At 39.3% G+C, this 27880-nt stretch overlaps 1 protein-coding gene across 2 annotated transcripts in view; it reads right to left on the bottom strand.

The window, feature by feature from the left end:
• SYT14 (synaptotagmin 14) overlaps window positions 1–27880 on the bottom strand; it is a 118636-nt gene that overhangs the window by 79368 nt on the left and 11388 nt on the right. For both annotated transcript variants that reach the window (XM_080917878.1, XM_080917877.1), the window contains exon 2: window positions 3453–3617. In XM_080917878.1, the coding sequence (XP_080774004.1) occupies window positions 3453–3564 (112 nt within the window). In that variant the 5' untranslated portion in view covers window positions 3565–3617. The remainder of the gene's footprint in view (window positions 1–3452; window positions 3618–27880) is intronic.

The raw sequence follows: 27880 nt of genomic DNA, 5'->3' as shown, positions 1-27880 counted from the left end.
ACTCTGCTTGCAATCACACACAAAAGAAAAAGAAACATCAAGATTTCTGGAAATTGCTCAGATATTGTAGGGATCACAGGAAATACTTATTGGTATAAAATAACACAAATTATCTAAAATTGACTGAAAAAATCTGAATGTCTCTAAAAATATCTCCTAGTAAGAAGATTCAAGAAAAATTTAAATTAGATATATACACATGGAAAGAAAAGTTGAGAAATTTAGATGTTTTTCTAGTTTAAAAGAATCAAGAGAAAATTTAATCACTCAAACCAGCATTAGGAGACCTCACCTTTTTCTGGCAATATCTTAGAGTATTTGCCAACTTTACTCTTTGCTGTTCCTCTCTTAGAAGAATTAGCTTCGTTTTTCTTTGCTTTCATGTCTCCTTTCACTTTGTAGTATTTTGTTGGATTTATTTTTTCCTTGATTTTCCTGGGAAACGCGTTTTTAGAAGTTGTTGATGGAGCTGAATGTGTGTCTTCCTTCACAATGCATTTCTGTGCCCTGTGTCTGTTGTTTCTCATGGTATCTTCTGGAGAACATTCATTCCCTTTGGATCCATCATGGTTGTTGTGGGGTTTTGCCTTTTCTAAATGATCAGAATGCTCTAAATCACTAAGATGTTTCTTTTTAGTGACGTTCCCCGATTTCTCTTGCTCTCTTCCCACAGGTACATGCTGCAGTCTGGCTTTGGAGTTGTTTGTGACCAACTTCTGCACAGCGAGAACGTCCCGTTCACTGGTACTCAGATTCCCTTTCATGTCTTGATAACTTACCTTGTTTAAATCATTGTTATCATTCCCAGAGCTTCCTAGTCGAAATATTTCACATTTGTCAGTCTGTTCCAATTCGTGGTAAGTGGGTGCAGGCCTCATTTTCTGCTTGGCAGCTGGTATCCTGTCACTCATGAGGCCTTTCGAAGTAGCACCCCCAGCCTCTCCAGTTTCTTGGAGTTCTGAGGTTGCCCACTGTCCATCATGGATATACAATCCCTGTTCATATATTTCTTCTTCGTGTTTTTGTGGAGCTGAGGTGTTGCTACAGGTTATTTGCTTTGCCCTGTGGTCTAAATCAGACTGTGTTTTCTGACAAGCCGTGTGTTTGGAGGCGTCCTGCAATACTGCATTCTGGGCTTTAGGAGACTCGGCAGCCTCTGCTGCGCAGCCTCCGTCCTCGGTGCTAAAGCCTTGCATCATACTTGCTACCTGCCCGGCAACTGAGTCGGTTATGGCATAGCCGACCTCCCCAACCGCAGTGCTCAGATCTTCCACAGCACTGCTGATTGTGTCCACCAGGGAGGACACTGAAGGCAGATTTTGCTGAAAACTTCTGAAAAATGCCATTTTCCAGTTCCTTGTGCCTAAAAGGTGCAATAATGGAATTTCCTCTTCTCAAAATATCAACTACTTCAGTATGTGAATTTAACATTTACTTAAATGTTGCTATCATTAGCATGATAGAATTATTTCACACTGTCTTTTAATCTTTCTGTAAATGCAATGTGCATTGGAAGAAATTTGTCGAAGTAAGACTCCTCCGGAAAAAATAAAACTCAAATCATTTGGTTTAAGTGCAATGACATCTTTTCCCATTCCATAGCTATCAAAACAGCAGCAAGACATTATTTTTCCCTCAAATACTATTGGGTATTTAGTCTATACCTGAAAGAAGAAGTATAGAAAGGAATTTGATTATGTACTTTAGTTTATTTGCTACGAGGCAGCATAAGGGAATAAACCTACTAATGGACTACAATACTTCGAATTAAGAACTGTACTTACAGAAAATATTTACAGTTTGCAAGGTGGTAAGAACGGGACACAGCAGGTGACAGGACCTGCTGAGTGGCGTTTCTGGGACACTGTTATGGACACACAACATTATTCGCTGTATGGTAGCTTCATACAGAGAATCCCATTTTTACTTTAACAAGTAAGAGGAAAATAGGATGTTTCTGGGATCTAGAGGCCACACTGCTAGCACAGAGATAGCGAGGGGAGGCTTCATATCACTCTCCTGTGCTTACATATACAAACTGAGGTTTCCCTGCGGGTAAGACAGACTTAAGAAGAAAAGCAGACACCAGAACCAGGTTGCCTCCTATTGTGCCCATCCTAATGGACCTATATGAAATGTTTATGACAATGTCACTCTTCTCTACAAATGTTTCTTTTAGTGTGAAAAACAAAAAAAGTAAGTTGGTAAAAGTTAATTTTCTTGGTTTTACTAATATAATAATTATATTCTGTTACAATTATATAATTAGTATACAGTTATTGTATTTTATTATATTAATATATAGTTAATATGTAACTATATGACTAATATAAAAAACTTATATATTAACAGATATAACCTACATCAACCAAAGCTCTTTGAAATGTAAAGACATAAAAGAAAATTTAGGGAAACTGAACCAGAGAATTACAGAAAGCTGATAAGAGATTAGGGAAGGGAGGAAGGAAGGGAGAAGAAATTGAGGGAGGAGTGAAGAGAGAGGGAGGGAGGAAGAGAATGGGGAGGGAGGAAGAGAATGGGGGAGGGAGAAGGAGGGAGGGGGAGACGGAGAAAGAGAGACAGAGGCAGAGACTGACTTTTGAGCAGTTCATTCACTGGAATGAATTAACACACAGGTCTGGTGTGGAACATGACAAAGAGACAACCAGGTCAGACCATAGAAGGCAGAACAGTTTCTAACACAGAAAACAAAACATAATTGAGTAATTACCAGATCTTTATAAATGAGGGGATGGCATCTTCTAGGTTATCAGAAGAAAAAAGCATTTTTCCAGCATCTGTACAGAGAAGTATGGCTCCTCTGCTGTTCATCAAAACTCCTAAATCAACACCTTGGTTTTACGGCTCTCAGCTTCCTCCACTATCATTTATATCAGAGGATATTTGAAACAGCAAATAAAAAGCTCTTGTAATAATATTTTTTAAACTTCCCTAAGAATGAGGAAAGCGGCATTATAGTCCTCGAGCTCCCTAGAACCACTAACACAGGGCCATCTCTGTGTGGTCCTGGGGCACAGCATGGTGTAGAAAAACACCTCCTCCCAGCAACATTCATCCTTCAGCAAGGCGTGGTGTGGATGCTGACTGAGGAAGCTGTCCTGAGAACCCTGTGGCCAATGCACCAGGCCTTTTTTTTTTTTTTTTTTTAATGCATTATCTACTCCCAGCATAAACTCAAAACCATGCCTTATAAATGAAAAGTAAAAACGTTATTTTTTGCAATAATAGACAACTACCTGTATGTAGTAAAGTAGCTTAACAATCAGCAGGACAATAGGAGACCTGAACATAATTGCTTAACAGACATTTATTTCAGTCTTACAAAGTAGAGATTCAAATGTTAAAGACATCACATACCAAAGCTGGCCTTCTCACAGTTCTTATTAAAACAAGGAACAGCACAGATAAAGAAGTGTTGATGTGATACTTACACATTTTATCCTGTGAATTCGTCCGTGTATTGTATCCTGAACCAAGATCTGGAAACCCTCCAACATTTTCAAAACAGAACTTCTTATTAATATAGAGAAAAAGGAGCAGCATCAAGACAATAAACACCCCAACCGCTGACAAAAATCCAACTGCCTCTGGAGAGACTAGAGAAAAGAAAGTCACAGCTGTCAGCATCTGTTTTCTCTAAGCTGAGAATAAGAAGGAATTTCCCAACATTCACTAGACAATTTGCTATCTAACATCAACTACTTTTAAACTGTTGTAACTTAAAATAGTTTGTAAGAAACCCCACAAGGTATAAAAATATATTTTCAATATATTCAACAACATTCATTAAGATTTTAAAATGTTTCTAAATAAGTATACTGAAAGAATTTTAAGAGAAAAAAGTCTAAAATGTAAACAGTTAACTTATTTTATATCATGAAGAATATTATAAAAAATTTTGGAACAGAATTAGAAAAAAATTTAAATATTTTTCATGCATAAAACTGTTAAATTCATGACAGCATGTATATTATTATCCCTCAAAGCTTTTCTAGACATTCTTATTAACCAGTGGGGTCCCTCATCTAGAATTTACATTCCAGACCCTCCTTCCTATACACACCAGTCAAATGGGTCTATCTGCTCTTGAAATGAACACACAGGCGTGGGGTTTGCTCCTCCTGTCTGACATGCCCAACCCATCTCTCACATCATTTCACTCATAAAATGAAATCTCTGAACCATCAGCCACACACCACCAACTGTTCTATACACAGTCCTGGTTTCTGCATACACATGATGGAGGCAGCTAGAGCACAGCATAATACAGACTAGGACTGGAAAGGTCCAGGATCATGAGAACCACACGTTCCCGCACTGAAGGGTCAAATGTGCTTTCCTGAAAGATACAGCTTCTGTGACTACATTTTATGAACTAACTGGACTTAGACAAGTTGATATTATTCTAAGATGAAGCAAAGATATGTGTGAATCCTAGAAATAGAGCATGTTATGTTCTAGAAGCAGCCTGAGATTTTAGTTTGATGAGCTGACAGACTAAAAAGAATTTAGTCTCAAGAGATACAGGACATTGCCCAGGGAGGCCTGGACTCCTAGCTCAGCAATCTCCCTGTCCTTTCACATCTCCAGTGCCTGGCACTGTACCAGTCATCTGGAGTTAAACAAAGGCCATGTTTGTGCATGAGTAGATGGATCTTAAACATCAAATGTCTTCTATGAAGTGTGGCCTACTTCCCCCTCCACTGCTCAAGCAGTGCCAACCATGTAACCTCCCCAAAGATTCTTTAAGCAGAACTCGTGTTAAAAACCAGGTCACTACCTGGAGAGCGATTACGGCTTTTATCTGTTAGCTTTTCATTATTCATGACAGCCAGGCATACCATAAGTAGAACAAAGGCTGACATTACAGTCTACTCAAACCTGGGTCAGCCGTGCTGGAGCAGATGAAGCACATGTAACCCTGCACAGGAGGGGCTGTCAGAACAGAGGGGCTGGCAACAAGTACATGGAATCGTATCTTGTGACGACCTCAGTCTTCACAAAGATCCAGTGACCATTCCCATCATAAACTGATCTGCAGTACATGAACCACATGCCCAGGCAGAATCCAAAGCTGCCATGCTTTACCGGTGCTCACAATGTCTCTCCTGCCTTCTCAACTCCTCTTCAGCCTTTTCCTATCCCCTGCCCTCAACTTACTCCTATATTACTTTTATCTTCTTCCTTCCTTTGTAAATTTATAAATCTAGCTTCATGAGAAATTCAACTCAAAACAATAAGCATAAATAAAAGGCAGTGAACTCTATCAGAGACAGCAATGTAAACCCTTGGGGTGGGCAGAATAACCACCCTCTGAGGTTCAAAGAAAAATTAGAAAGGAGATCCACTTGAGTGTAGGTCAAAAGACTAATTAAAGACTCTATGAATAGAAAAGAGCAGATGGGCTAGCATGGCCAAAGATATGACATCCTCAAACCACGGAAGAGCAACCGTAACAGGTTGTAGTTACCTCCTGTCCTCCATGTACCGGACAGAATCAGCTGGCTGAGAATAAGTATGCATGTGAATATATGGAGAAATGAGAGAGCATGTGTTCTAGAAAGATCAAGAATATAGTATGAGAATCAAAAGTAAAAAAAAAAAAAAAAGTAAGCTTGAAGCTGTCAACCTTTGATGTTGCCCTAAAGATTTTGAACCTAGGGAACAACAGCATGTCTTGAAACTTTATACTGGTTCAAAGGAAGAAAAGTGGAATGTGATAGGCACTGACTAGCTGAAAGGTTAAGATGAACTCATGATGAAGCAGTAGCAGAGAGAGGGAGGAAATCTAATTTTTGTTCAAAGAATGTAAGCAATGCCTCAATCAAGACAAGGAAAAGCTGAGGATAATTCTAATTCCAAACTGAATGGGCAGGTAGACAGACATGCCATTAGCCAGCATAAAATACATGAGAGAAAAGGCCTTTGTTTTGCAGCTTGGGGAAAAGACAAATGTGGAGAACGTTTAGGAAACATACTGGCTGTAGTTTTGCTGCAATATTTTAGAAATGTCAACAGAATATCTCAGAGGAGAACATGAACATGCTTTTCTTGTGAACGTTAAGTTAGTTATAAAAGACCTGGGGCTTTCCCCATTTGTTCCTCTTCACTTCAAAACCTTCATTCACAAAGTAAAAGTAAGCCAAAAAACTCAGATCTGAGGCTTTCTTAATGGTTATTCTATTCACTGCAAATTTACCGATAAGCACATGCTGTATCTTAGGACAAATTAAAAAACAAACAAACAAACAAACAAGAACACCACTTTTCCCCACTAGGAAAAGGAAAATGGGCCTGCTATAAATACACTGCTCATAAAACCTTAATTTTAATCCATCACTTGATAAAATGCCCATTTCCCAACACAGAAAATATATAGCTATAATTTAAAATAGTGATAGGGTTATAGAAAAGTGACATTCCCTAATAGTAAATATTATAAATCTTCATTCAAATCTATTTTTATCTTTACACCAAGATCAAAATATTTATTATTCCAAATAATCAATAGTTCTGAGTACATAAACAGTTGCTAGATCTCACCTATGTCTAAAACCACAATAGAAGATGCACTGAAATCAGACTACAGACATGAACATTGTACACAAGTAATTAAAAATATATACTTGGACTTCACTATTGATATTTTTCATTCAATATAAGATTGGAATTTCCCCCTAAAATCTTATTTTATGAATCTGCTTATAGACATTCTGAATATTTCAGAATACATTCAGAACAGAGTTATTAATAAATGCACAGACCTATCCTTTCAAGGTTTCTAGACTAACCATCAAAGGCAAGTAAAGCAATTAAAAATGCCTGTTGGGGGCTGGAGAGATGGCTCAGCAGTTAAGAGCAGTGGCTATTCTTCCAGAAGACCTGGGTTTAGTTTACAGCACCCACGTGGTGGCTCACAATATTCTGTAACTCCAGCTTCACAGGATCCAACACCTTCTTCTGGACTTTATGAGCACTACATGTATGCGGTTCACAGACATGCATACAGGTAAACTCCATGAGCATAAAATAAGATTAAATAATCAAAGATGTTTTAAATTCCTGCTACAGGACTGAAGAGAGAGTACAGTCAGCACGCCTGCTATGAGAGCATGAAGCGCTGAGTTCAGTCCCCAGCATCCACATAAAAGGCTGGACATGTAGTACATACTTGTAATCCTAGTGCTGTCGAGGTAGAAATGGGAGATCCCTGGAAGATGTTGGTTGTTCTACCTAGCCAAATCAGGGAAGTGCGGGTTTAGTGACAGATCCTGCTTCAAAGGACAATATGGATGGCTCCTGAAAAATCAGTGACACCAGAGGCCAGCCACATGTACACACACACACACACACACACACACACACACACAATCACTCGAGAGCACACACATACACACACACACACATACACACAGTGTGAGACAGAGACAGAGAGACAGAGACAAAGACAGAGAAAGACAGTGAGACTATTTTTTAAATGCCTAGTGTTACCTAAGGAAAACCTTCAAATTCCATGGTCAACAATCCATACATGTCAGTATTATATATTTGAAGAAATAAATTTACTGATTTTAGTCAATAAATAAAAATTCACAAGTATACCATTTTCCATAATTCAAAGTTTCAATATTTTAAAGTGCCAAGTAATAAGCCCCAAATACACTATGAATAATGTTAGCAATTATTCAACACTGTTTAGCTGAGACTGTTTTAATAATATTGTCTCCCTTAATCCTCAATAAGCACATCTGATGGGTATCACTACTGAGATCCAAGATCTTAATATTATTGTTCAGTGACAAACCTAGAGTTGAGTTTAGTCAGGCACTGAGAATCCTGATTCTAAACTGAACCTGAGAGTTGCAACCCCTTTGGGGGTCAAATAATCCTTTCACCGGGGTCATTTACATTATGATTCATAACAGTAACAAAATTACAGCTACGAAGGGGCAACAAAGTAATTTTCTGTTTGAAGTCACCACAACATGAGGCGCTGTATTAAAGGATCACAATATTAGGAAGGCTGAGAACACTGTTTAGCCAGAAGTCTCTATGCTTGACATTTACCAGGCATAAGGTCTGGTCTGTTGCTGTATATTGCAATGCTTAATTCTGTGCCCAAAGATCTAGGCCTATGAGTGAATCCTCTCATTGACAAGCTTTTGTTGTGCAGACCTTGTTCCTTGATTTAAAACTATTGGTTAACTAAAACTGGCTACAGCTGAATACTGGAGGGATTAGAGGCAGGTGGGTTTTGAGTTAGCAGGTTCAGGGTGAGGAGACACCATGAGAAGAGAAGAAGGTGAGGAGAGAGGAGAAGACAAAGATAAGAATCTTAAAATCATGACCTTGAAGGCTGGCCAATTGGAGTTAAGAGCAGCCCAAATGGAACTTATTAAGTAATAACTTAGGGTTATCGATAGGAAAGTAGATTCTAATAACATAGAGGGTAGATATCTGCCCAGCTTTAGTGCTGATAAAGGTTTGTTTATAAATTAAAGGTCAGACTGGAGAGATGGCTCAGCAGTTAAGAGCACTGACTGCTCTTCCAGAGGTCCTGAGTTTAATATCCCAGCAACCACATGGTGCCTCCCAACCATCTGTAATGGGATCCGATGCTCCCTTCTGGTGTGTCTGAAGACAGCTACAGTGTACTCATATACGTAAGATAAATATTTTTTTAAAAATTAAATCATGTGTGTTTTATTTGGGAACTGAATAATCAAAGGCAGGGTAGAAGTCATGATTGAGATTAAATATATACTACAACAATAAACAAATTTTAAACTAAAGATATTCTGTCAAAGAGGAAGTTTGATCATCATGGTATTTCAACAAAGACTGTAACTCACTGAGCTATCTGAAAAATAAATATTACAAAGTACAATGATTTTGCATGAGAAAACCCCACAAAATTGGCTTTGTCTGAGTTTACATTACATATGTTAAACTCCTTTAGACAATTATCACTATATTTAGAAACAAATACTTGCAAAACAAAGACTTAGGAAAAACAAACTTTAAATAAATGCCACTTTTTTGTCAGTTTTTAAGTTGCAGTAATAGTAAGAGCCATGTTAGTTTCTAGAGACAATTTCATCAAAAAAGTTGAAACTTGTCTATGACAGTCAAAACAAAGACAAATCATTTTTACTGAGAAATATTTAATTTCTGTACTATACCAGGCCACAAATGGACATTTTCTAGGTAGTTTCCTGGGAAGGAAACTAAAATTAAATAAATATAATTAAGAATAAAGAATAAAGAAACTGGGTGCTACACAAGCGTCTCCAGTTCTCAGTCATCACCACCATCACTCTCTGCCCTAAAGAACACCACATAAAAGCAAGATTCTAATGCTACAGACACATTTTACAGTTATTACAAAGTACATTGTTTAATTAGACAAAGACTAAGTATGATTTAAAGTTCTTTTAAAACAGAAGAGATAAGAGCAAGACTTACAGTCTGCCTGGCAGGGTATGGATGAGGCTTGTCCCCTGAGCATGGAACCTGAGCTCAACCCCAACCCGTCATGTATGCTTTAATAATTCATTTCACAGATGCCATTCTATCTCCTGACCAAAATATCAACCGAATAAAAATCTAACTTCCATTAAAGAATTGTTTTTAATATATGTCTAAAACCTTTTACAATATTTTAATCACTTCTTCATATACTGGACATAAAAACTATGGGGACACCAAGAAATAATTTTGGGGGTAGAAAAGATTAATCTGATGTGCTTAAATTACCTTTGTAACCTCAGTTACACAAATCATATGTCCCTTGAAATGTCTATATTATTATATAAATGATGCCAGGCTGGAAAGCTGATGTACAGTCAACAACAAGAACATAATGTATAGATAACAATTATGGATTTTATATTATTCAAAACCTGCAAGCACCAGAAAGAACATTATTGATTATAGAATCCATTACAAACAACTAAGGACAAGAGAGGCCCAGAGGGAAGGTCAAAAGGGCATTCAAATGTCACAGAAAAACAAAATGCCCTCTGCTCAAAACAGATACCTGGACAATGGATCAACAGAAACCACTCAATATACTTCACGTGTCAAACTGTCAGAAGACTGAGCTATACATTTCCTACAATTACAGGGAAATAAACTGAATTTTCAATTCAACAAACTACTCAATTTAACCTTGGAAATTTCCTAACAACAAAATATTCAAATTAATCTTGGGGGGGGAAAAAACAGGAACCCAAACATTAATTATAGCCAGATACTAAGATTCAGATTCAATAATATGCAGTATACTGATAACAATGTGTGTAAACAAGACTATTACACAAACAAACTCTGTCCAGCATTCTCTGGGAGAAATTTTCCTTCAAGGATAACAAGGCTGACTCCAGTGAAGTTTAGACTAAGACCAGCTGCCCTCCTATCGGTCTCCCCACAGGAAAGTGCATCTCTCTCATGAACAAACTAGGGCTGACTGCCACAGTGCTTTTCACTGTCTGCTGATAAATTATTAAATGACATCACAGACCTTCCAAGGCCTCACCTCTCAGTTTTCCCAATGCAGTTGTTCAACGTCTACAATTATATCTCCATAGCTGATCCTCTCCAATAGGTGTGATGGTTTGAACATGTTGGGTCCAGGGAGTGGCACTATTATGAGGTGTGGCCTTGTTGGAGTAGGTGTGTCACTGTGTGCTTGGGCTTTAAGACCCTCGTACTAGCTGTTGGGTAAGCCAGTCTTCTGTTTTCCTTTAGAACAAGACGTAAAACTTTCAGCTCCTCTGCTGCCATACCTTTCTGGATGCTGCTATGCTTCCCGCTATGATGGTAATGGACTGAACCTCAAAACCTGTAAGCCAGCCCCAGTTAAACGTTCTTTATAAGAGTCCTCTTGGTCATAGTGTCTGTTCACAGCAATAAAAACCCTAAGACAATAGGGTATTTAAAAGTTGACGCAAACTGCAGGAGAATCTTCTACTCAGAGCCAATTCCTGATGTCACCCAGTTTCAGATAGGTTTATTTCACAATTTAGTTCAGAACCACCAAATTATGGTGAACAGTAGACAGTGTCTTTCAGTTCTCTTAAAGCAACATCATCTTCTTTAAACTGAGTGGTGTGCCAGAGTTCTCTTCCCCAAGTGATCAAAGTGTCTCTGGTCATTCTGACTGACTGAAGAAATGCAGCTGTCTTAGTGACTTTTCTACTCTTGTGCTAAGCCATGACCAAGGCAACTTAAAGAAGGAAGAGTTTATTGGGACTTGAGTTTCAGAGGGTGAGTCCATGGCACTGGAACAATGGCTGAGAGCTTATATCTTATCTACACACAGCAGGCAGAGGTGGGGAAGGAGCACACATGAAAGCACTCAGTAACTAGGAATGATGAGGGCGCTTAAAACCTTAAAGTTCATCCCCCACCTCTTCCAACAAGGCTATGTCTCTTAATCCCTCCCAAACAACACAAACTGTGGAGCACCAAGTATTCAAACATAGGAGTCTACGGGGCCATTCTCATTCAAACCACACCTGGCATTACACCATGCTTTCTAACCTGGTTCATAGCAGTTTGCTGTGACACAGGCTCAGCATCCCACCTTTCTTCCTCCTAAATGCAGTCATCTAAATATGAGCATTGTTCCCTTTCAGTCCCAAAGCAGACAAGATAGTAACTGTGCTGCTCCATTTGTAAGACAGTATCTTCATCCTTTTTCCGTTGGTATAATGTCTGTTCCAGATAGAGCCAAAAGTATTTTAATTTTAAAGAAATGCTTTTCAAAAGAGATGCAATCTTCCAATCCAGAAACAGAGAGTTGTCCAGCCGACAATGACAAGCAGGCTAAGGGGAGGAGTCAGTGCGAATCATGTTGTCCTAAAGGCTGCAACTATGTCACTACAGCACTCAGAGCTTTATCAGAGCAGCACTGCATGTTCGGGATAACCTGGAAGCAAGTCTGCATTAACCACATCACATACCTGAAGAAAAAAGGCAAACAATGGCTCAGTGGGGTTGAAAGAAATAGAATCTGGTGGAATATTATGACAGAGATCTCATTAGTATCCAGTGTAGCTGAGATTTAGAAAGACGTTATACAATTTAACTATTAAGGAAGTTTTCAGGTATTTTTACTTAAAATAAACTGGGGGTGGGTTACAGCTCAGTGGTGAAGCACATGCATAGTATGCACTGGGCCCTGAGTTGGATCCTGACACCAAAATTAAGAAAGAAACTACTAAATTTGAAATCAAAGGCTTTTAAGGAACTTTCATGTTATGAGCAGGTACCTTCGTGCTACCGTGGGGCAAGGTGTTTTCTGTTGGTTTGAACCTCTGGGAAGTACTAACTATATACTAATATATCCAAAAAAATCATCCACAGCAAGAGAAAACTGCAGACAATGAACATGATCCTAAAGAAAGACTTAGCAAAGAAAGGACTGGGTAACTATTCTGACTTTTTAGAAGAAGCAACTGCTAAACTATTGTGATGGTTTGAATATACTTGACCGAGGGAGTAGCAGTCTTTGAAGGTGAGACCTAGTTGGAGTAAACGTGTCACTGAAGCATGGGCTTTAATACCCTCATCCTAGCTGCCTGGAATCGAGTCTTTTAGCAGCCTTCAGATGAAGATGTAGAACTCTCAGCTCCTCCTGCACCATGCCTGCCTGCATGCTGCCATCCCGGCCTTAATGATAATGGACTGAACCTCTGAATCCGAGAGCCAGCCCCAACTAAATGTTGTCCTTATAAGAGTTGCCTTGGTCATGGCGTCTGTTCACAGCAGTAAAATCCAAACTAAGACAACTATGAAAAATGTAGAATCTAAAAATATGGAGAACCTAAAATAAGAATGAGTAAGAGAGCAAAGAAAAAGCAAGAAATATGTGTAGTAAAAAAGTGATAATGACTCACTAAGAGAGAAAATAAATAGACTTGGAAGCAGAGAAGATAACACTGAGGGTCCTGGAGACAATGGAAGTGGTGAAGTCTCTGGTGTAAATAAGACTGGGGGTGGATGCAGGCTGCTGAGGGGCAGTGTGGAGATGCTGTAGAAAATGATAATAAAGGTAACCGGTTCTTTCTGAGCCCCCCAACCCTGTTCCAGGCTCCTTCATAGACCATCTACTGAATACAGACTGTATCCCTGTACTATCTGGTTTTGTGTCAACTTGACACAAGCTGGAGTTATCACAGAGAAAGAAGCCTCCCTTGAGGAAATGCCTCCATGAGATCCAGCTGTAAGGCATTTTCTCAATTAGTGATCAAGAGGGGAGGGACCAGCCCATTGTGGGTGGTGCCATCCCTGGGCTGGTAGACCTGGGTTCTATAAGAAAGCAGGTTGAGCAAGCCAGGGGAAGCAAGTCAGTAAGCAACATCCCTCCATGGCCTGTGCATCAGCTCCTGCTTCCTGACCTGCCTGGGTTCCAATCCTGACTTCCTTTGGAAGTGTAAGCTTTCCTCCCCAACTTGTTTCTTGGTCATGATGTTTGTGCAGGAATAAAAACCCTGACTAAGACAGTCCCACTCTTATCTTTAAATGCTCCTTCTTCCTGTGTTTCATTAGTGCTTGTTTCCAATGGTTAAAAACTACAACTTCCAATCATTGGCATCATATCACAATCACCTAATAAAACATGTACTGTTTATTCTACAAGTGAATAAAAGACAGCCATGCACGTAATACTTTACCAAGTCATCTTCTCATAAGGAGTCATCCTGATATTGAAATAAATAAAATACTAATTGGATGCTTTAAAAAAAAAAAAAACCTTGAGGTGGGACAGGAGACTGAAGCAGTTAAATCTGTTCTTTCAAAGGTCTTAAGTTCAATTCCTAGTATCAACATGGCAACTCACAACAATCTGTAAATACAGTTTTGAGGGATCCAACACCTTCTTTTGACCTCCTCAGGTACCAGGCATACAAGAGTAACACAGGCATATACAAGCACAAAATAGAAAACATGGCTGCTGTGTGGAAAATATTACTCTAGGTGATCAAATACAACCTTCTAATTATATATATGATGTGTAATTAAAGAACAATCTTTATGTCTAACTGAAAAGATAATTAAATTTATATTTTAATGACTAGTTATCTAAATAAGAAAACTTATTTTATATCTGTCTTGAATAAGTCTTAGAATGTCTTCAAACTTTGCATTTCATCAGTTGGAGATAGGAACTAGGTTGGAAATGAAGACCTGGTAAACCAACACAGCACCAGGCTTCCCTACTCAAGGCTTGGGCATGCACCAGCATTAGTGCATTCTGCCTGTACCAATATCTCTGGGCTATCACACTTGGTCTTATTGGTGACCAGATCTAAAGCCAGAAGCTATAGAATTAGTCTCTTCCTCTAAGCAGATATTGTTCTGGCTTTTCATTTTGGAATCAGGAAAGAGTGACAGTTGGATACCTGAATGAGTTAAAATTGCAAAGAAGGTACGATTCAGTGGCTTAATACACAAGTTCAATGGCTCCTATTTAACTGTTAAGAAAGTGACTCTGCAGAGCTGTGATATTTAATACCTGTACCAAGAGCCTGAAGAATGAAACTGAGAATATGTGCCTTAATTTTGTATAAAGTCATATGAATACTAGGTTGGGCATGACTGCTAATTCGCTAACTAGAAAATACACTAGGATTAAAACAATAACACATAAAAAACAAAATGAACATCACATGTGGGTGACTGAGGGTTATACTACCTGACCAAAATCCAAACACTGACAGACATTAGTAAAAATGTTGGCTCAATAAAGTATGTCTGAACAAACCTTAAAATAAATACATAATGAAAATCAAGTAGGCTCAGAAATATACTGTTTCTAAAAGGTAATGAAAATTCAAATTAGAGAAATAATAAATTCATATTTCAAAATAAAATGAGAAAATAAAATATTCAGAGAGTAATTATCACACATAGAACACACATAAAAGGTACCACACTAAAGGTGAATTTACTCTACACAGCAGAAGAAATGGCAAAAGTGTTCAGTTTTAGTTTGTACCAGTCAGTAATGTTCTTAGTATGGCATGGTCAGATTAGAAAAGACAGAATATGATCTGCCATCCAAAAGCTTGACTGTAGAAATGACTAACTGAAGAGATTAAAAAGAGAAACGTGAACATAAAAGAGAACTGAAAGATACAATTTCAAGCAAATCCCAAACAGCTAAATTACTGTAACGAACACATTTATAAAGTGCAAATTCACAAAGAAAATTTGAGCATTCTCAAACCTGGAAAACATAATCATCCTAAGTACACAAAACCTTTAGATTCAATAACTCACAATAATTGACAAGCAAGGGATAGATATGACTATAATGAGATACACATCAAACAGCAAAAGAAAAGCAGAAGAGGAATGCATGAAGAGGAGAGGGAAGAAGACACGTCTGCCCAGCCAGTCAGATCGGCCAAATTCACCGGGGTGACCAGTGGAATGACAAGTGTGGTAGATAAGTGGCATTAATATCCACTTTCAGAATAATTTTTTTAACATTCATTAAAGAGTTTGGGGAGTTGTTGTTGTCTTGCTTCATGGGATTGGGTTTTACAGGGAGTTTTGTTTTAGTCCCTACCCCTACCCCCACCCCCACCCCAGACAAGGTTTCCCTGTGTAACAGACCTGGATATCTCTTTGTAAACTAGAGATTCCCCTGCTTCTGCCTCCCAAGTGCTAAGATTAAAGCCATATACCACCACACCCAGCTGGGGAATTAGTTTTGTTTTTAACTGAAGAGTAACTATTATTGTGTAACAAAATGGATTTTATGTTTATTCACTTACTTAGGGTATGGACACAGCTGCTGCAGTGGGAGTGTGATCATCAGGACAACTTAAGAGAGTTGGTTTTCTTCTTCCACTATGTGGGTTATGAGGATCAAACTCAGGGTACCAGGGCCAACCCAAGCTAAGGCATGAAGGCACGGCCTCCAAACCTCAGGGCAGAAGCTACAGATACAGGAACAAGGTCAAGGCTGACCCAAAGTAAGGAGCAAAGTGGTAGAGGAGGAGTTCCCACACAGGGAGAAGATGCTCTGAAGCAAGGATCTAACCAGAGCTAACTCAGACTAGGGCATCTAGGTATGGGAAGCAGCAACAGATGGAGGTGGCAGAGAGTACTAGCCAGGGATGTATGTGTTAGCACTTGCATTGTGACTGTTACCGCAGACAGCAGTACACTCTCAAATAAAGACTAAGGATAGAACCTGCAGCCATCACTGCTAGTCTAGAGAGAAAATTGACATGCCAACCTCAGCTCAGCAGGCTTGGAGACAAGCATCTGCTGAGCTATCTTGCTGGTCTAGTTATCAATTCCTTTTATCATTATGACAGAAAGAAGAAGAATTTGTCAATGCTCAAAAAGAAAATAAATATCTCAAGCCTCACTTTGGCATTGCTTTGCATTTTCTTTTTAAGCTTGCTGGTTACCCAGCCTCACCTATTTGTTGAGCCAGTGAGGCACTGTTTTAAGAGTCAAAGCAAAGGGCTCCTGAGGAATTACATCCAATTTTATATCTGGCCTCCACTGCATGAGCACACAACTGTATCTGCACACACACATATACCTATCGGTATAACTTATTTGTGACTACTTATAGGGGTTAGGATGGGGGGTATAAAAACTTAAAAATACAGTAGATGTGGAAAACCTGACTCATTTATTAAAACTGTTTTGTAAGCTGAATCTATATCAAGTATGCTGTCAAGCAGGTTAGCTACACAAACATGGTTTTAAGTGTGACAAGACACTAGTACTGCTGAATGTGAAAAAAATCGTAAATTAAAAGTGAAACGTAAGCAAACCTTAGTGTTTAATAAAAACCGCACTTCAGACATTTAGAACAGTGGATTTTGCAAAGCAATATGCAGAACACTGAACAGTCTTCACCTTAGCCATTAGATGGCACCATGTATCTTCTAGTCAACGGGGCTCTACTAATATCCACACATGCCGAGAATGGAGTAAAAGATATGGTATGTTTAACCTTTAAGTAAACACAATATACATCTTTCTGTCATTGCGAATTTGTTTTAAAATTAAGATAAGCAACTACATTTCTATCATCATTTTTAGAATGCTAAAACTTACTCAGACTGAAGGTAATGTCACACATCCAGCAGATGGCTTTCCTAAGATAAACCTGAGGCAAAACTCCCACTGTGAACACATTCATTACTAATAAATCTACAACAACTTCTAATTTTTAATTTTGATTTCTCTGTCTTTTCTTTTCTCCTTAGCTAAATTTCATTCAATTCTCTTCTCTAATGTAGGACTCTCATTTTTCTGGGTGTTTTTCAATCTCTATCTTAAAATTTCTGCTCCCTATGACCCCATTCTGGTAATCACTTTCTCTATGTCCAATCAAGAGCCTCAAAGATCAGATGCAGCTTGATACCCGATAATGCTATAACATCAAAGGAAACACATGAAACAGTACCACCCAGGAACTGAGCAGAAGCACCGAGAGCAGCGATTACTTAACTGAGATAACAGTATGCTGGAATTCCGAAAGCTTCCTGTTAGGAGAGAAGACAGTACTGTAGTGCACAGAATGGGGTGACCTGGAGCACACTGACTTTTCTGAGCTGAGGAGATAAGAGAGTATGACACTCAAGGAAGGCTGGAACACACATATCTGAGGATGGCCACCACAAAGCTGTGCACATCTGGGTGTGGTGCCAGTAAGCCCAGCTCTTGGGAGGCCGAGGCAGGACAATCACACTAATATAGTCTAGCCAGTAAGGCCTTGTCTCAAAAATAGGCTGAGGCTCAACTGGTAATGTGCTTGCACTGAGTTTCATCCCCATATAAATTGGACACGGGTGGCTCATACCTGGAATTGCAGAAGTAAGGAGATGAGGCAACAGGGCCATAGTTCAGGATCATCATCAGGTTCATGCATAGTGAGTTTAAGACCAGCCCAAGACATAGGAGGCCCCGTCTCAAAAAAAAACAGAAAACAAAAAAACAAAAAAAACAAAACAAAACAAAACCAACAACAAATTACAAGGGGGTGGAGATTCAGCTCAGCTCAGTAGTTAAAAGCAAGGACCTGGGCTCAGTTCCCATTATCCATGCTAACTAAGCAGCTTACACTGCCTGTGACTCTAACTTCACTGAATCCGATGCCATCTTCTAGACCACATGTATATACACACATCTTATATATTCACACAGAAAAATGGACATAAATAAAAAAGATGTGTGGTGTGCACTGAGTCACAAATAATATATAGTGCAGTGCCTGTTAGTACATACTATATAAAGAAACAGAAACTGGCTGGGCAAAGAACTGCTTAAGCAGAGGAAAAGAGCTACCAACCAAATCTAGCACACAGAAACAGTGACTACACCCATGATTCAGAATCTTAAGCAATCTCTGGCTCTTTTGATTAGTATCTAAATGCATATTGCCTCAGAAAGTTAGGCTACGTGTTAGTAAACATTTCATCAATGTGGCAAATTGTCTGAAATAATCAAGTAAAAGAAAGAGAGGTCTATTCTAGCTCACGGCTTCAGAAGTCTCAGCCCATGGTTACCTGACCACGCTGTTACAGGTCTGTGGTGGCAGGCACACCTGGCCAGAGTGCAGAGCAAAGGAGCCATGCTCACCTATGACAGCTAGGGATCAAAAGTAGACTCAGGTAGGGGTCAGAGTTGCCCAATCACCTTCACAGGCATGCTTGCATCAACCCACAGGACCACAGGCTGGGGGATAAGCCTTTAATATGGGAGCTCTTGGAGGACAATTCCAATAAAACTATAGCAGAATATTGAAGCATCAGACAAAAATTTCAAGAAATAAACAATTTCTAGGTTTCAATGGTACAGCATGTAAGCAGCAGGATGAAGTTCAGTGCCAGCATCCAGAATGTCAATCACCTCTCTCCAGTCGAAACAACCCACAAAGGAGCACATGACCTACTGGTTTTTCAAAAGGAAAGGAATCTCAGTGTAGTCAGGGTAGCCTTTTTTTACAATGATAATGAAACCATTATTAGCCATAGACAAGAAAGTGAACTGTAATCCATGCACAAAAACTACTCAAAATAAGTATCAAGATGAACTTTGTGTATACAAAACATAATAGGATCTTAAATCTTCATTCATTGCAGCGATGACATACATAACACATAGTGGGAATAACAAAAATGGATAAAGCTGTGGGATACTATCAGCACACAACAAAAAACAAAGAACTAACAGGTCTGAATAAAAAACCAATACACTTGGAAATGTAACTAAACCTATCAAGATCCTCTTGGAACCGTGGAGGAGGACATAAACTGCACAAAAAGACAGATGCTTGGCAAAACTATTCCAAAGGTCATCTGAAAAAATGGCCACCCAGAAAGATATCAGCCCTAAGACCCAGAAGATTTGAACAATATAAATGGGGAGCAAAGGCTATTCTGTAACTCTGCATTTTTCATTCTGACAGAAGCTGAGCTTCCGCACAGAGAAACTGTAAAGATAGGGCACACTGCACTCATTGACTCAGGAGGCTTACACTAATCACTGTCTCAAAAAATTTATCATTCCTTTCCAATAAAAGCCAAGAACGATGTTACATGCTTGCAATCCCCATACTGGGAAAGCAGAGACATGAAGGTCATAACTGAGGTCAGTCTGGCCACACAGAATTAGATCTCCAAAGCCTCAAACACACAAAACACAAAGAAAGATATGTAAACAATGAATGCAAGATAACATCCACAAAAAACAAGTGCCATAGCAGTGGTTCTAGAAAATATCTGAAGATTTATATACTTTAGAAGCTAGCCAAGTGCACTAGAAACTTATTGCTGAGAGTGATGCTGGAAGCTATGAGGAAAAGGGCAAATCATCCATGACCACTTTTGAAATCTGGCTGCCTTGTTTCTAATACAAAAGTATCCGGAGGGGAAAACAAGCCTGCACTGTATAAAATGCTCAGCCCTATGTCACTGACCAAAAACAACAGTTGGCTACACACAGAATCAATTCTGTGAGAACTCTGGAATACATTCTTGTTCAATTCACTGACAGGGACAGACCCTGAACCTCTCAGCCAGAGGAGGAGTTTGCCTGGGGCTCCTCCCTCAGAGTAGGCCAGGCAGGGAATAGCATCGTTTTGTTCTAGCAGCGAAGCGAGGACCTGCTCCTTTTCCAAGCGTGTTACAAAGGAGTGCACAGCAGATGGATGGTGCAGATGGGTTGGAAAGACTCAAGCAGGCTTCCAGGTTCTAAAGCTGTCTACAGTCTCACTCTCCCAAATGCCTAGTATCAAACACACAAAACTCACAAATTATTCAACCTTTAGAGAAGGACAGAAGGGAAGCTGTCAATAGTGCTTCAGAGAGAGTAGAATGTAGTAGGGGAGCTGTGCAGTCACCTTTGCTTCCCATTGAACTTTTACTATGACTCCTGCAAAGCCTTCTATCCTAGCCGGCACCCCACCTCACCTGTTGGTGCTGCAGCAGCCTAGAAACAGTCACAGTGGCGTCCCCCCCACATCCTCCCCCAACCCTCTTTCTCTCTCTCTCCTCACAACAGTTCAGGAAACTGAGAATGAGTCCATGACTCCTGCTTCTGTTAAACTGCAAATGGAAGTGTCATTTTAATAATAGTAGCAAAGGCTTGTTCTTTGCTAACATTACATCTCTATAAATTCACAACCTAATCAAATAATCAAAGTTCCTTGAACCAGGCTTGAAAGAAAGAAAGAAAGAAAGAAAGAAAGAAAGGAAGGAAGGAAGGAAGGAAGGAAGGAAGGAAGGAAGGAAGAAAGGAAGGAAGAAAGGAAGAAAGAAAAGGCTTAAAATACATTCCAACAGCCTGGCATGATGGCACACACTTTTACTCCCGGTACATGAGAAGCAGGTAGAGCTCTGTGAGTTAGAAACCAACCTGCTCTGTGTAGTAAGTGCCAAGTCAGCCAGGACTACATAGTGAGGCTCTGTCTTAGAAAAAAATTTTTTACTTTTTAATTTTTAATAGAACAGTTAGAAAAGCCTGCTAGTCATTCGGTATCTGTTATTATCCCTTCTAGAAGTCATCAAGACACACTGACACAAAGATATTGGCCCCAAGACCCAGAAATTTCAAAAACAGTATAAATAAATAAAGCATATTACACTCTAGACTTTGCATTGTGACAGAAAGTCAAGCTTCTTCACAAAGACAGTGTGAAGATGTGGCATATTTACACACTCAGGAGCTTACAAAATTGTCTTTCTCAAAAATAGGTCATTTCTTTCCAAGAGAACATTCAAATTTCTCTTCATGCTGCTTTGGATTCTAGCACATTACACTGTAACTACAACCATTTTCTATACCACAGAAACCAACCCCAGTCCTCCAAGCCACTGTGATTATTAGGCAGTTCTAACCTTTGTCCCTCACTTCTGGTACTATTAGTTCCCTCAATAACTGAAAGACAGCGTCCGCATACAAGAGGCTGCCTCGAATTTCCACGCTTAAGCAATATTCTCACCTCAGCCTCTCACGCAGCTAGAACGACAGGTATGTGCCATCACTACTTTTAATTTTTTTAAGTAAACATGTTCTTCATTACATAGTGCTTAGCCACAAAAAACAAAACAAAAAAAAAAAAAAAACAAAAAAAAAAAAACTAGTCTTTGCTACTCTGTGAGGTCTTCTTTCTTCCACCCTCCCCCGACCCTTTTCTTCCACCCTTTCAACCCCCTAACACTAGATAAGAGAGAAAAAAAGGATAGGGAGGAAAGGAAAGAGATCCCTGAATAAAGTCAGGGGGTCGGAAAGGGATCACTTCATTGTTAGACTATTTTCTGCTGATTAGGAGCATTGAGCTCCTTGGAGCAAGTTTAGTCTTCACTGTCAGGATTATCTAACTTTCTCCACTCTCTCCTCCTTTTCTTTCTTCTTTGAGCATAAGTACTTAACAAACCAAGACCAACAACAACCAACGATCCACCCTGCCTCTCAGGGCCCTAGCCTTTATATATCCTCTGAAAACTCTCCAGAATTCCAAATGTCACATAATCTCAGAAACTATCTGAAGCTGGCAAAATCGCACCTCTGCTAGAGCACAAGGCAAATCATAGCCTGCTGCTGTGGACAATCTGAAGCAGTCCCATGTCAGCACACCTGGGATTAAAACAAAAGCACATTTTAAAAAGATTTGTGTGTGTGTTTTTTTTTTTTTTTTTTTTTTTTTTTTTTTTTTTTTTTAGTAACCAAAATTCCAAAATTGTCAGTATAAGAGGATAACATAATAAAGTCATTTTATATAATTTTGGCAAAACTTATGAACACATTCTGAGATCTAAATGGATATAGGCACTGACAATATACTCAGACTTGTATATGCTGTGTTCTTTCATATACATGCACTGTAAAAGACTAGCAATAAACAGCAGTAAGCAGTAACACTACAGTCACCCTGCAGCAGTTCTATTGAACACTGGGCCATTATTGAGTAAAATAGGACAGATACTGCAAACCTGACTACAATCTGAGATCCAGACTACTGAATGCAGCAAACAGCATGAACACCCTGGACGTGATGGTTTTTCTTGGTTGCCAACTTGAATACATCTTGAATGAACTATAATCCAAAAACAGAGAGCACATCTGTAGGGTTTTTTGCTTGATTTGAAGTGGGTGAATCCACTTCAAATTGACCATTGAAGTAGGATGATACCTCTTTGATCCAGATCTTGAGGTGTGAAGACAAAGCCTTTAATCTGGATCTTGAAGCAGGAAGACACATCTTTAATCTGAGCCACATCTTCTGCTGGGAGCCCATATAAGGACATGTAAGAAGAAAGCTTTTGCTCTTTGCCTGCTTGCTCTCACCTTGCTAGCACATCCATTCCTTCACTGGCATTTGAGCCTACTTTGGGATTCCAGCATCTACTAAAAACCAGCTTGAGAAATGCCGCCTTGTGGACTGAGCAAATTCTGGAGTCTTGAACATTTCATTCATAGTCAGCCATTGTTGTATTAGCTGGGTTAATAATAATAATAATTCTAGAGAGTCTCGACAATACAGATTTGGTACCAGAAATGGTTCTAGAGCAATAGAAGTGTAAGGATAAATCTTTTAAGTATCAGGAATAAGCTTTCTAATTTACTAACACCTAAAGATACTGAAACCTCTCTAGTTACTGGAGCCTCTCCCGGAAGCTCAGAGATCACTAAAAGCCCATAGTGTGAACTACTTTACTATTTAAGTATGTTAAGTATATTTAATTATTAACTATTTAAGATATTTTATATCTTAGAAATAAATGCTTCGATTACCCTCATTTACCAGTTGTGGATGGTAACAGATTTGGTAACTATATAAAACTTTTCACAACTTATGGAAAAATAAGGAAAATGATGATGCTGGTTGGTTGTTTATCACATCTTCAGATAGACAAAGGATAGGAATAAACTCTGTAATAAAATTAACCAACTTTTAGTATTTCAGAATATGGTGACGAACAACAATGAACTTAGTAATTAAATTGACTGGCTTCATGTGCACATAAACATTCTAAAGGTTTCTAAGGTGTGCCCTAGAAAAGAATCTTCTCTCCAGCAGCCACAGGACTCATGTTGCAAGGGAATCCAAACTGAAGCCTTCATTATAAGGTTGGCTGAATTACAGAGAAAGATCCAAGTCTCAGAGGGTGTCGAAGTTAAAGTAGGGGCACTAATTGGTGACAAATGGGATCCTGTACACTGGGATGTAGGAAAACACCTGAAGTCCTTCCTCGAGCTAATGGAGCATCACTAGCATCTCAAACTGAGCCAGTGGGAAGCATCTACCTCTGGACCCCACCCTATTCCTCAGTGTTTATAAAGATCCTATGCACGTGTAATAAAGTGCACAAGTTATTTCACTGAGAAGCATCTGAGAGTGGCTGTTTTACTGAGCTGCAACACGTTGGTAAGAGTTTCCTCTCCCGAAGCATTCTACGCTGGACCAGGCACATACCCGCCACAGCCTCTGCCTACCTGCTGCCCAACACAGATGCCACAGCAGTGGGCAAGACCTGGGACCCCAGCCTACTCTGCCCTGTGTGTGCTTCCCTTCTGAGAGCTGTAACACTTTGACCATTTTGTTGTCTGACAAACCAGCAGTGACTGTCTCCAAAGAAAATGCCAGACAAAACAACACTGATGTTCCTTAGAACCCAACAAGTTGCCTCTAGACTTATAACCAGATTTAAGACAAAGCTGGCTCCTAGAGGGGAGGTAGAAAAGTTGTTCATGAGGAGATGTGCTACATTACTAATTTATTATGTAAGCAAACATCTGGGGGTGTGTGGAAAGGGATTTTAAAACTATAGGATAATGGTACAAGAAACATAAAAGTGGATCAGGCTAAGTTTATTAATATGAGACCACTGAGTAGAGATTCTAGATTTAGTATGAAAGCTCACAAAGCTAAAAACAAAACAAAAAGGTGTAAAAGTTTGTTTGAGTAGTTGGCTGGAGCCAACAGTTATGCCTAGATAGAGCTGAGTGAGAAGGGATAAGGTGTCATATCACTGCTCTTACTGATGAACGATTTGTAATTTTCTTACACATTTATTAATTGTTCATTTCCAGAATTTGCCATTTAATATTTTCTGACCTTATAATGGAAACTAAAAATAAAGGAGGACTACAGTGTTTTCACTAAATGTTGATCATATGGTGGACGGCATCCCCTGGATTGCACAGAATGTGAACACAGAGGTTGACTACTCTGACAATATCCAAAGGTTAATGATCAGATTTTTCTCATACTAGATGTCATTTGTTCAGAGACCAATAAAAGGTTTCATATAAACATACACCATCACTTAAATGAATTATTGGAGGTTAGAAGTTACCAACTTCTCATACATTCAAACTTGTGGCTCTCACATTACTGGTGAATAACAAGAGCAATCAGTATAAACCTTCTGGGGCTGCTGTGGACAGACCACATGCAGCTTATGCCAGGAGTCTGCAAGTTCTTAACCTTCTCCATAAGAATGCTAACAATAAGACTGATGTTTTGGGATGCTTGAATTTGACATTTTCCCCATAGGCATATGTTCCACGTGCTTGCTCTTTAGCATGTGGCACTACTGAAAGCTGTGGCACTTTGGGGGAAGTGAGCTTGGTTCACAGCAGTGGGTGACAGTGGACCCATCATCCCCATACACTAATAATCTATTGATGAATGAACAAGCTGCTGCTGAGTGTTCCTGTGAGCACAGATTAAGCAGTTTTGCTTTGCCTTCTCCAACATGGAAAATGAAAACTTCTGAAACCATGAGATAAAATGAATCTTTCCTCTCTCAAACTATTAGGTTTTGGGTTTTATCTTGCTTTGTTCCCCCCTCCCCACGCCTTTGTTTTTTGTTTTTGTTTTTTTGGGTTTTTTTTTTAATCCAATGAGAAAAGTTACTAATAGAAAAAATTGGCACTGAAGTAGGGTTATCACTGTGATTAACCCTAACCGTATGGTTTGTATGCCTCTGGAACTGGGTTGTTGAAGAACTTGTAAGAATTTGGAGCTACAGGTTAGATAAGCTCTTGAGTGCTATTACAGAGTTTCATGGGTAATTCTGCTGAATCTGAAAGGCCAGAATGCAAATAGGTTTGGGGATAGCAAAACTATATTCAGGAGATTTCACATGGGGACAAAGAATCTGTGGAGAATTGGACTAGTGGCCATTCATGTCACATTCCAATAAAGAATGTGGCTATGTTCTCCCTATGTTCCAGAATTGTGAATAAGAATTAATTTTAAAATAATGAGCTAACTTATTTGCTAGAGGAAATTTTAAGACAGCATAGTGTTTAGTTTGAAGCATGGTTAATATTTGCTGCTTTAGCTACATTATGGTAAGAGCAAACTGTGGAACACAAGTAATCTAGAAAATTGTACACTTTGGTGAGCTAGAGAGCATTAAAGTTGTGAACAAGGCAGATGCTATGAACAAAGCGGTGGTGGTAACTAAGGAAATTACCATCATTTGGGAGAAACCAAGCACTTTGCTCTGGAACAATAAGAAAAGCGACCTGAAAAAAAGAGCCAGGTACTCCCGAAAGGATCAGAGGTATAAAAATTCACACATCTGTAAAACTTTCATTCCAAAGAAGAGTTGCTGAGAAAGCTCAAGATGCCCTTTAGAGAAGGGCCACCCACAGACACACTGTAAGAGTAAGCTACACATTCCCAGAGATCACTGCAGCAATGGTCAAAGGTGGCCCTGTTTCATTTCAAGTTGCCAGAAAAACTTGGCACAGTCTACTTTTGCAGTCATGGAGATGTAAAAATAAAGAGTTAACTGAGGATCCAGGAAAATGTCTGAGTCCAGGCGGTGTGTAGCAGGGTCAGACCTGCAAAGTGTAGCTGGCGCAGCAATGAATGAAGCTGTGAAGGTAAATCCTAAGTTACAGTAGAGAAGCCAGGGTGTTTAAAATGCTAGAAATGTAGGACACTTCCTGAGAAAAGCTGCAGGCACTGAGTACAGGTGGCCCACGAGAGAGGCCAGGTGTGCCACAAATGGAAGTGCCACAGAGGCCAGAGCTTCCAAAATATGTTGGAAGTCAGATGATTCCATTATGTACCTTAGATGCCAGACACGGTACTAAAGGAGTTGATGTTTTCCCTGCTAGGTTTTGGTCCTATTAGTCTAATCTTTCCTCACTACTCCACTTTTCCTTTCTCTTGATATGGGATTGTTTATTCTATAACACTGAATATTGGAAGGTGCAACTTTCTCTGATTTTATAGGGCTCACAATAAATAAATATACATGCTAACTTACTGGCTACTTTATTTTATCTGGTCTTTACTGAAGTCATGCAAAATTGATATTAGATGACATTAATGGTACTATGGTTTGGATGCTAAATACCTGCCAAAGGTCTGTGTATTGCAGATTTAATGCCTAGAATAACCCTGTTAGAAACTTTGAATTATGGGACTTGTGAAAGGTCCTTACATCACAAGGGAGAAGAGGCACGCCCTTACTAAGAATGGAGCCTACCAACGTTCTGTCTTTTATTTTTGCTCTTATTAAATGTGTCACCTTGCAAACTACTCTCTAGTGATCTGACCTCACCAAAGGCCAAGGGGGCCATTCTGACCTTTGACTCTATGCCTTCCAAACTGTAAGCTAACTAAAGCGTTGTCCTTTTAAAAATTAGCTGATTCCAGTACTGACTTACTTAGTTGCCCAGCTCAGATGAAGCCAATTGGAAATGTAATCCATATACACTTAAATCTAATTTCCATAATTTGCTTCCTCGTAAACAACAGAAAGAAGGAAAGGTTGTTTCTTACTGTTTTTTCTCTGGGCGACTGGAAGTACAGCAAAAGTCAAGCTCAGTCACTAAACACAATCACTATCCTATGCCAGCACCCCAAAATCACAACCTAGCTGCACAGGGCTAGTCAGGTAGCTGAGCAGATAAAAGCACTTGTGCTGCAGGTCTGACAACCTGAAGTTAATCCCCAAGACCCACAGCAGCAAGAGAAAACCAACATCAAAAGTTGCCTTCTGATCTTCATATAGGTTCTACGGCATACACATACATTCTCTCACACACAAATAATTTAATACATGCTTTAAAATATCAGTGTATAATTTCCAAACTGAAATTTGAAAATATGAAAGTGAAATTGGAAGTATGAAAATTTATTCCCTACATTTTCAGATACTTATCTAATTTCCCCTAAAGTGGGGGGGGATAGCTAAGAATAGCACCAAAAGAAGAAAGGACACAGGATGTACCTGAGGGGCAGAAGATAGACAGGATATGTCTACTTAACTGAGAAAAGAATCTAAGGACAGAGATGGTAAAGATGAAAACCTAACTGGATTCCTATTCATAAGAAACAGCCATTAGC

The sequence above is a fragment of the Micromys minutus genome (assembly GCF_963924665.1).
Source record: "Micromys minutus genome assembly, chromosome: 1".
Lineage (NCBI taxonomy): Eukaryota > Metazoa > Chordata > Mammalia > Rodentia > Muridae > Micromys > Micromys minutus.
The sequence above is the reverse complement of the archived record's forward strand: the minus strand, read 5'-3'. Positions and strand labels throughout refer to the sequence as shown.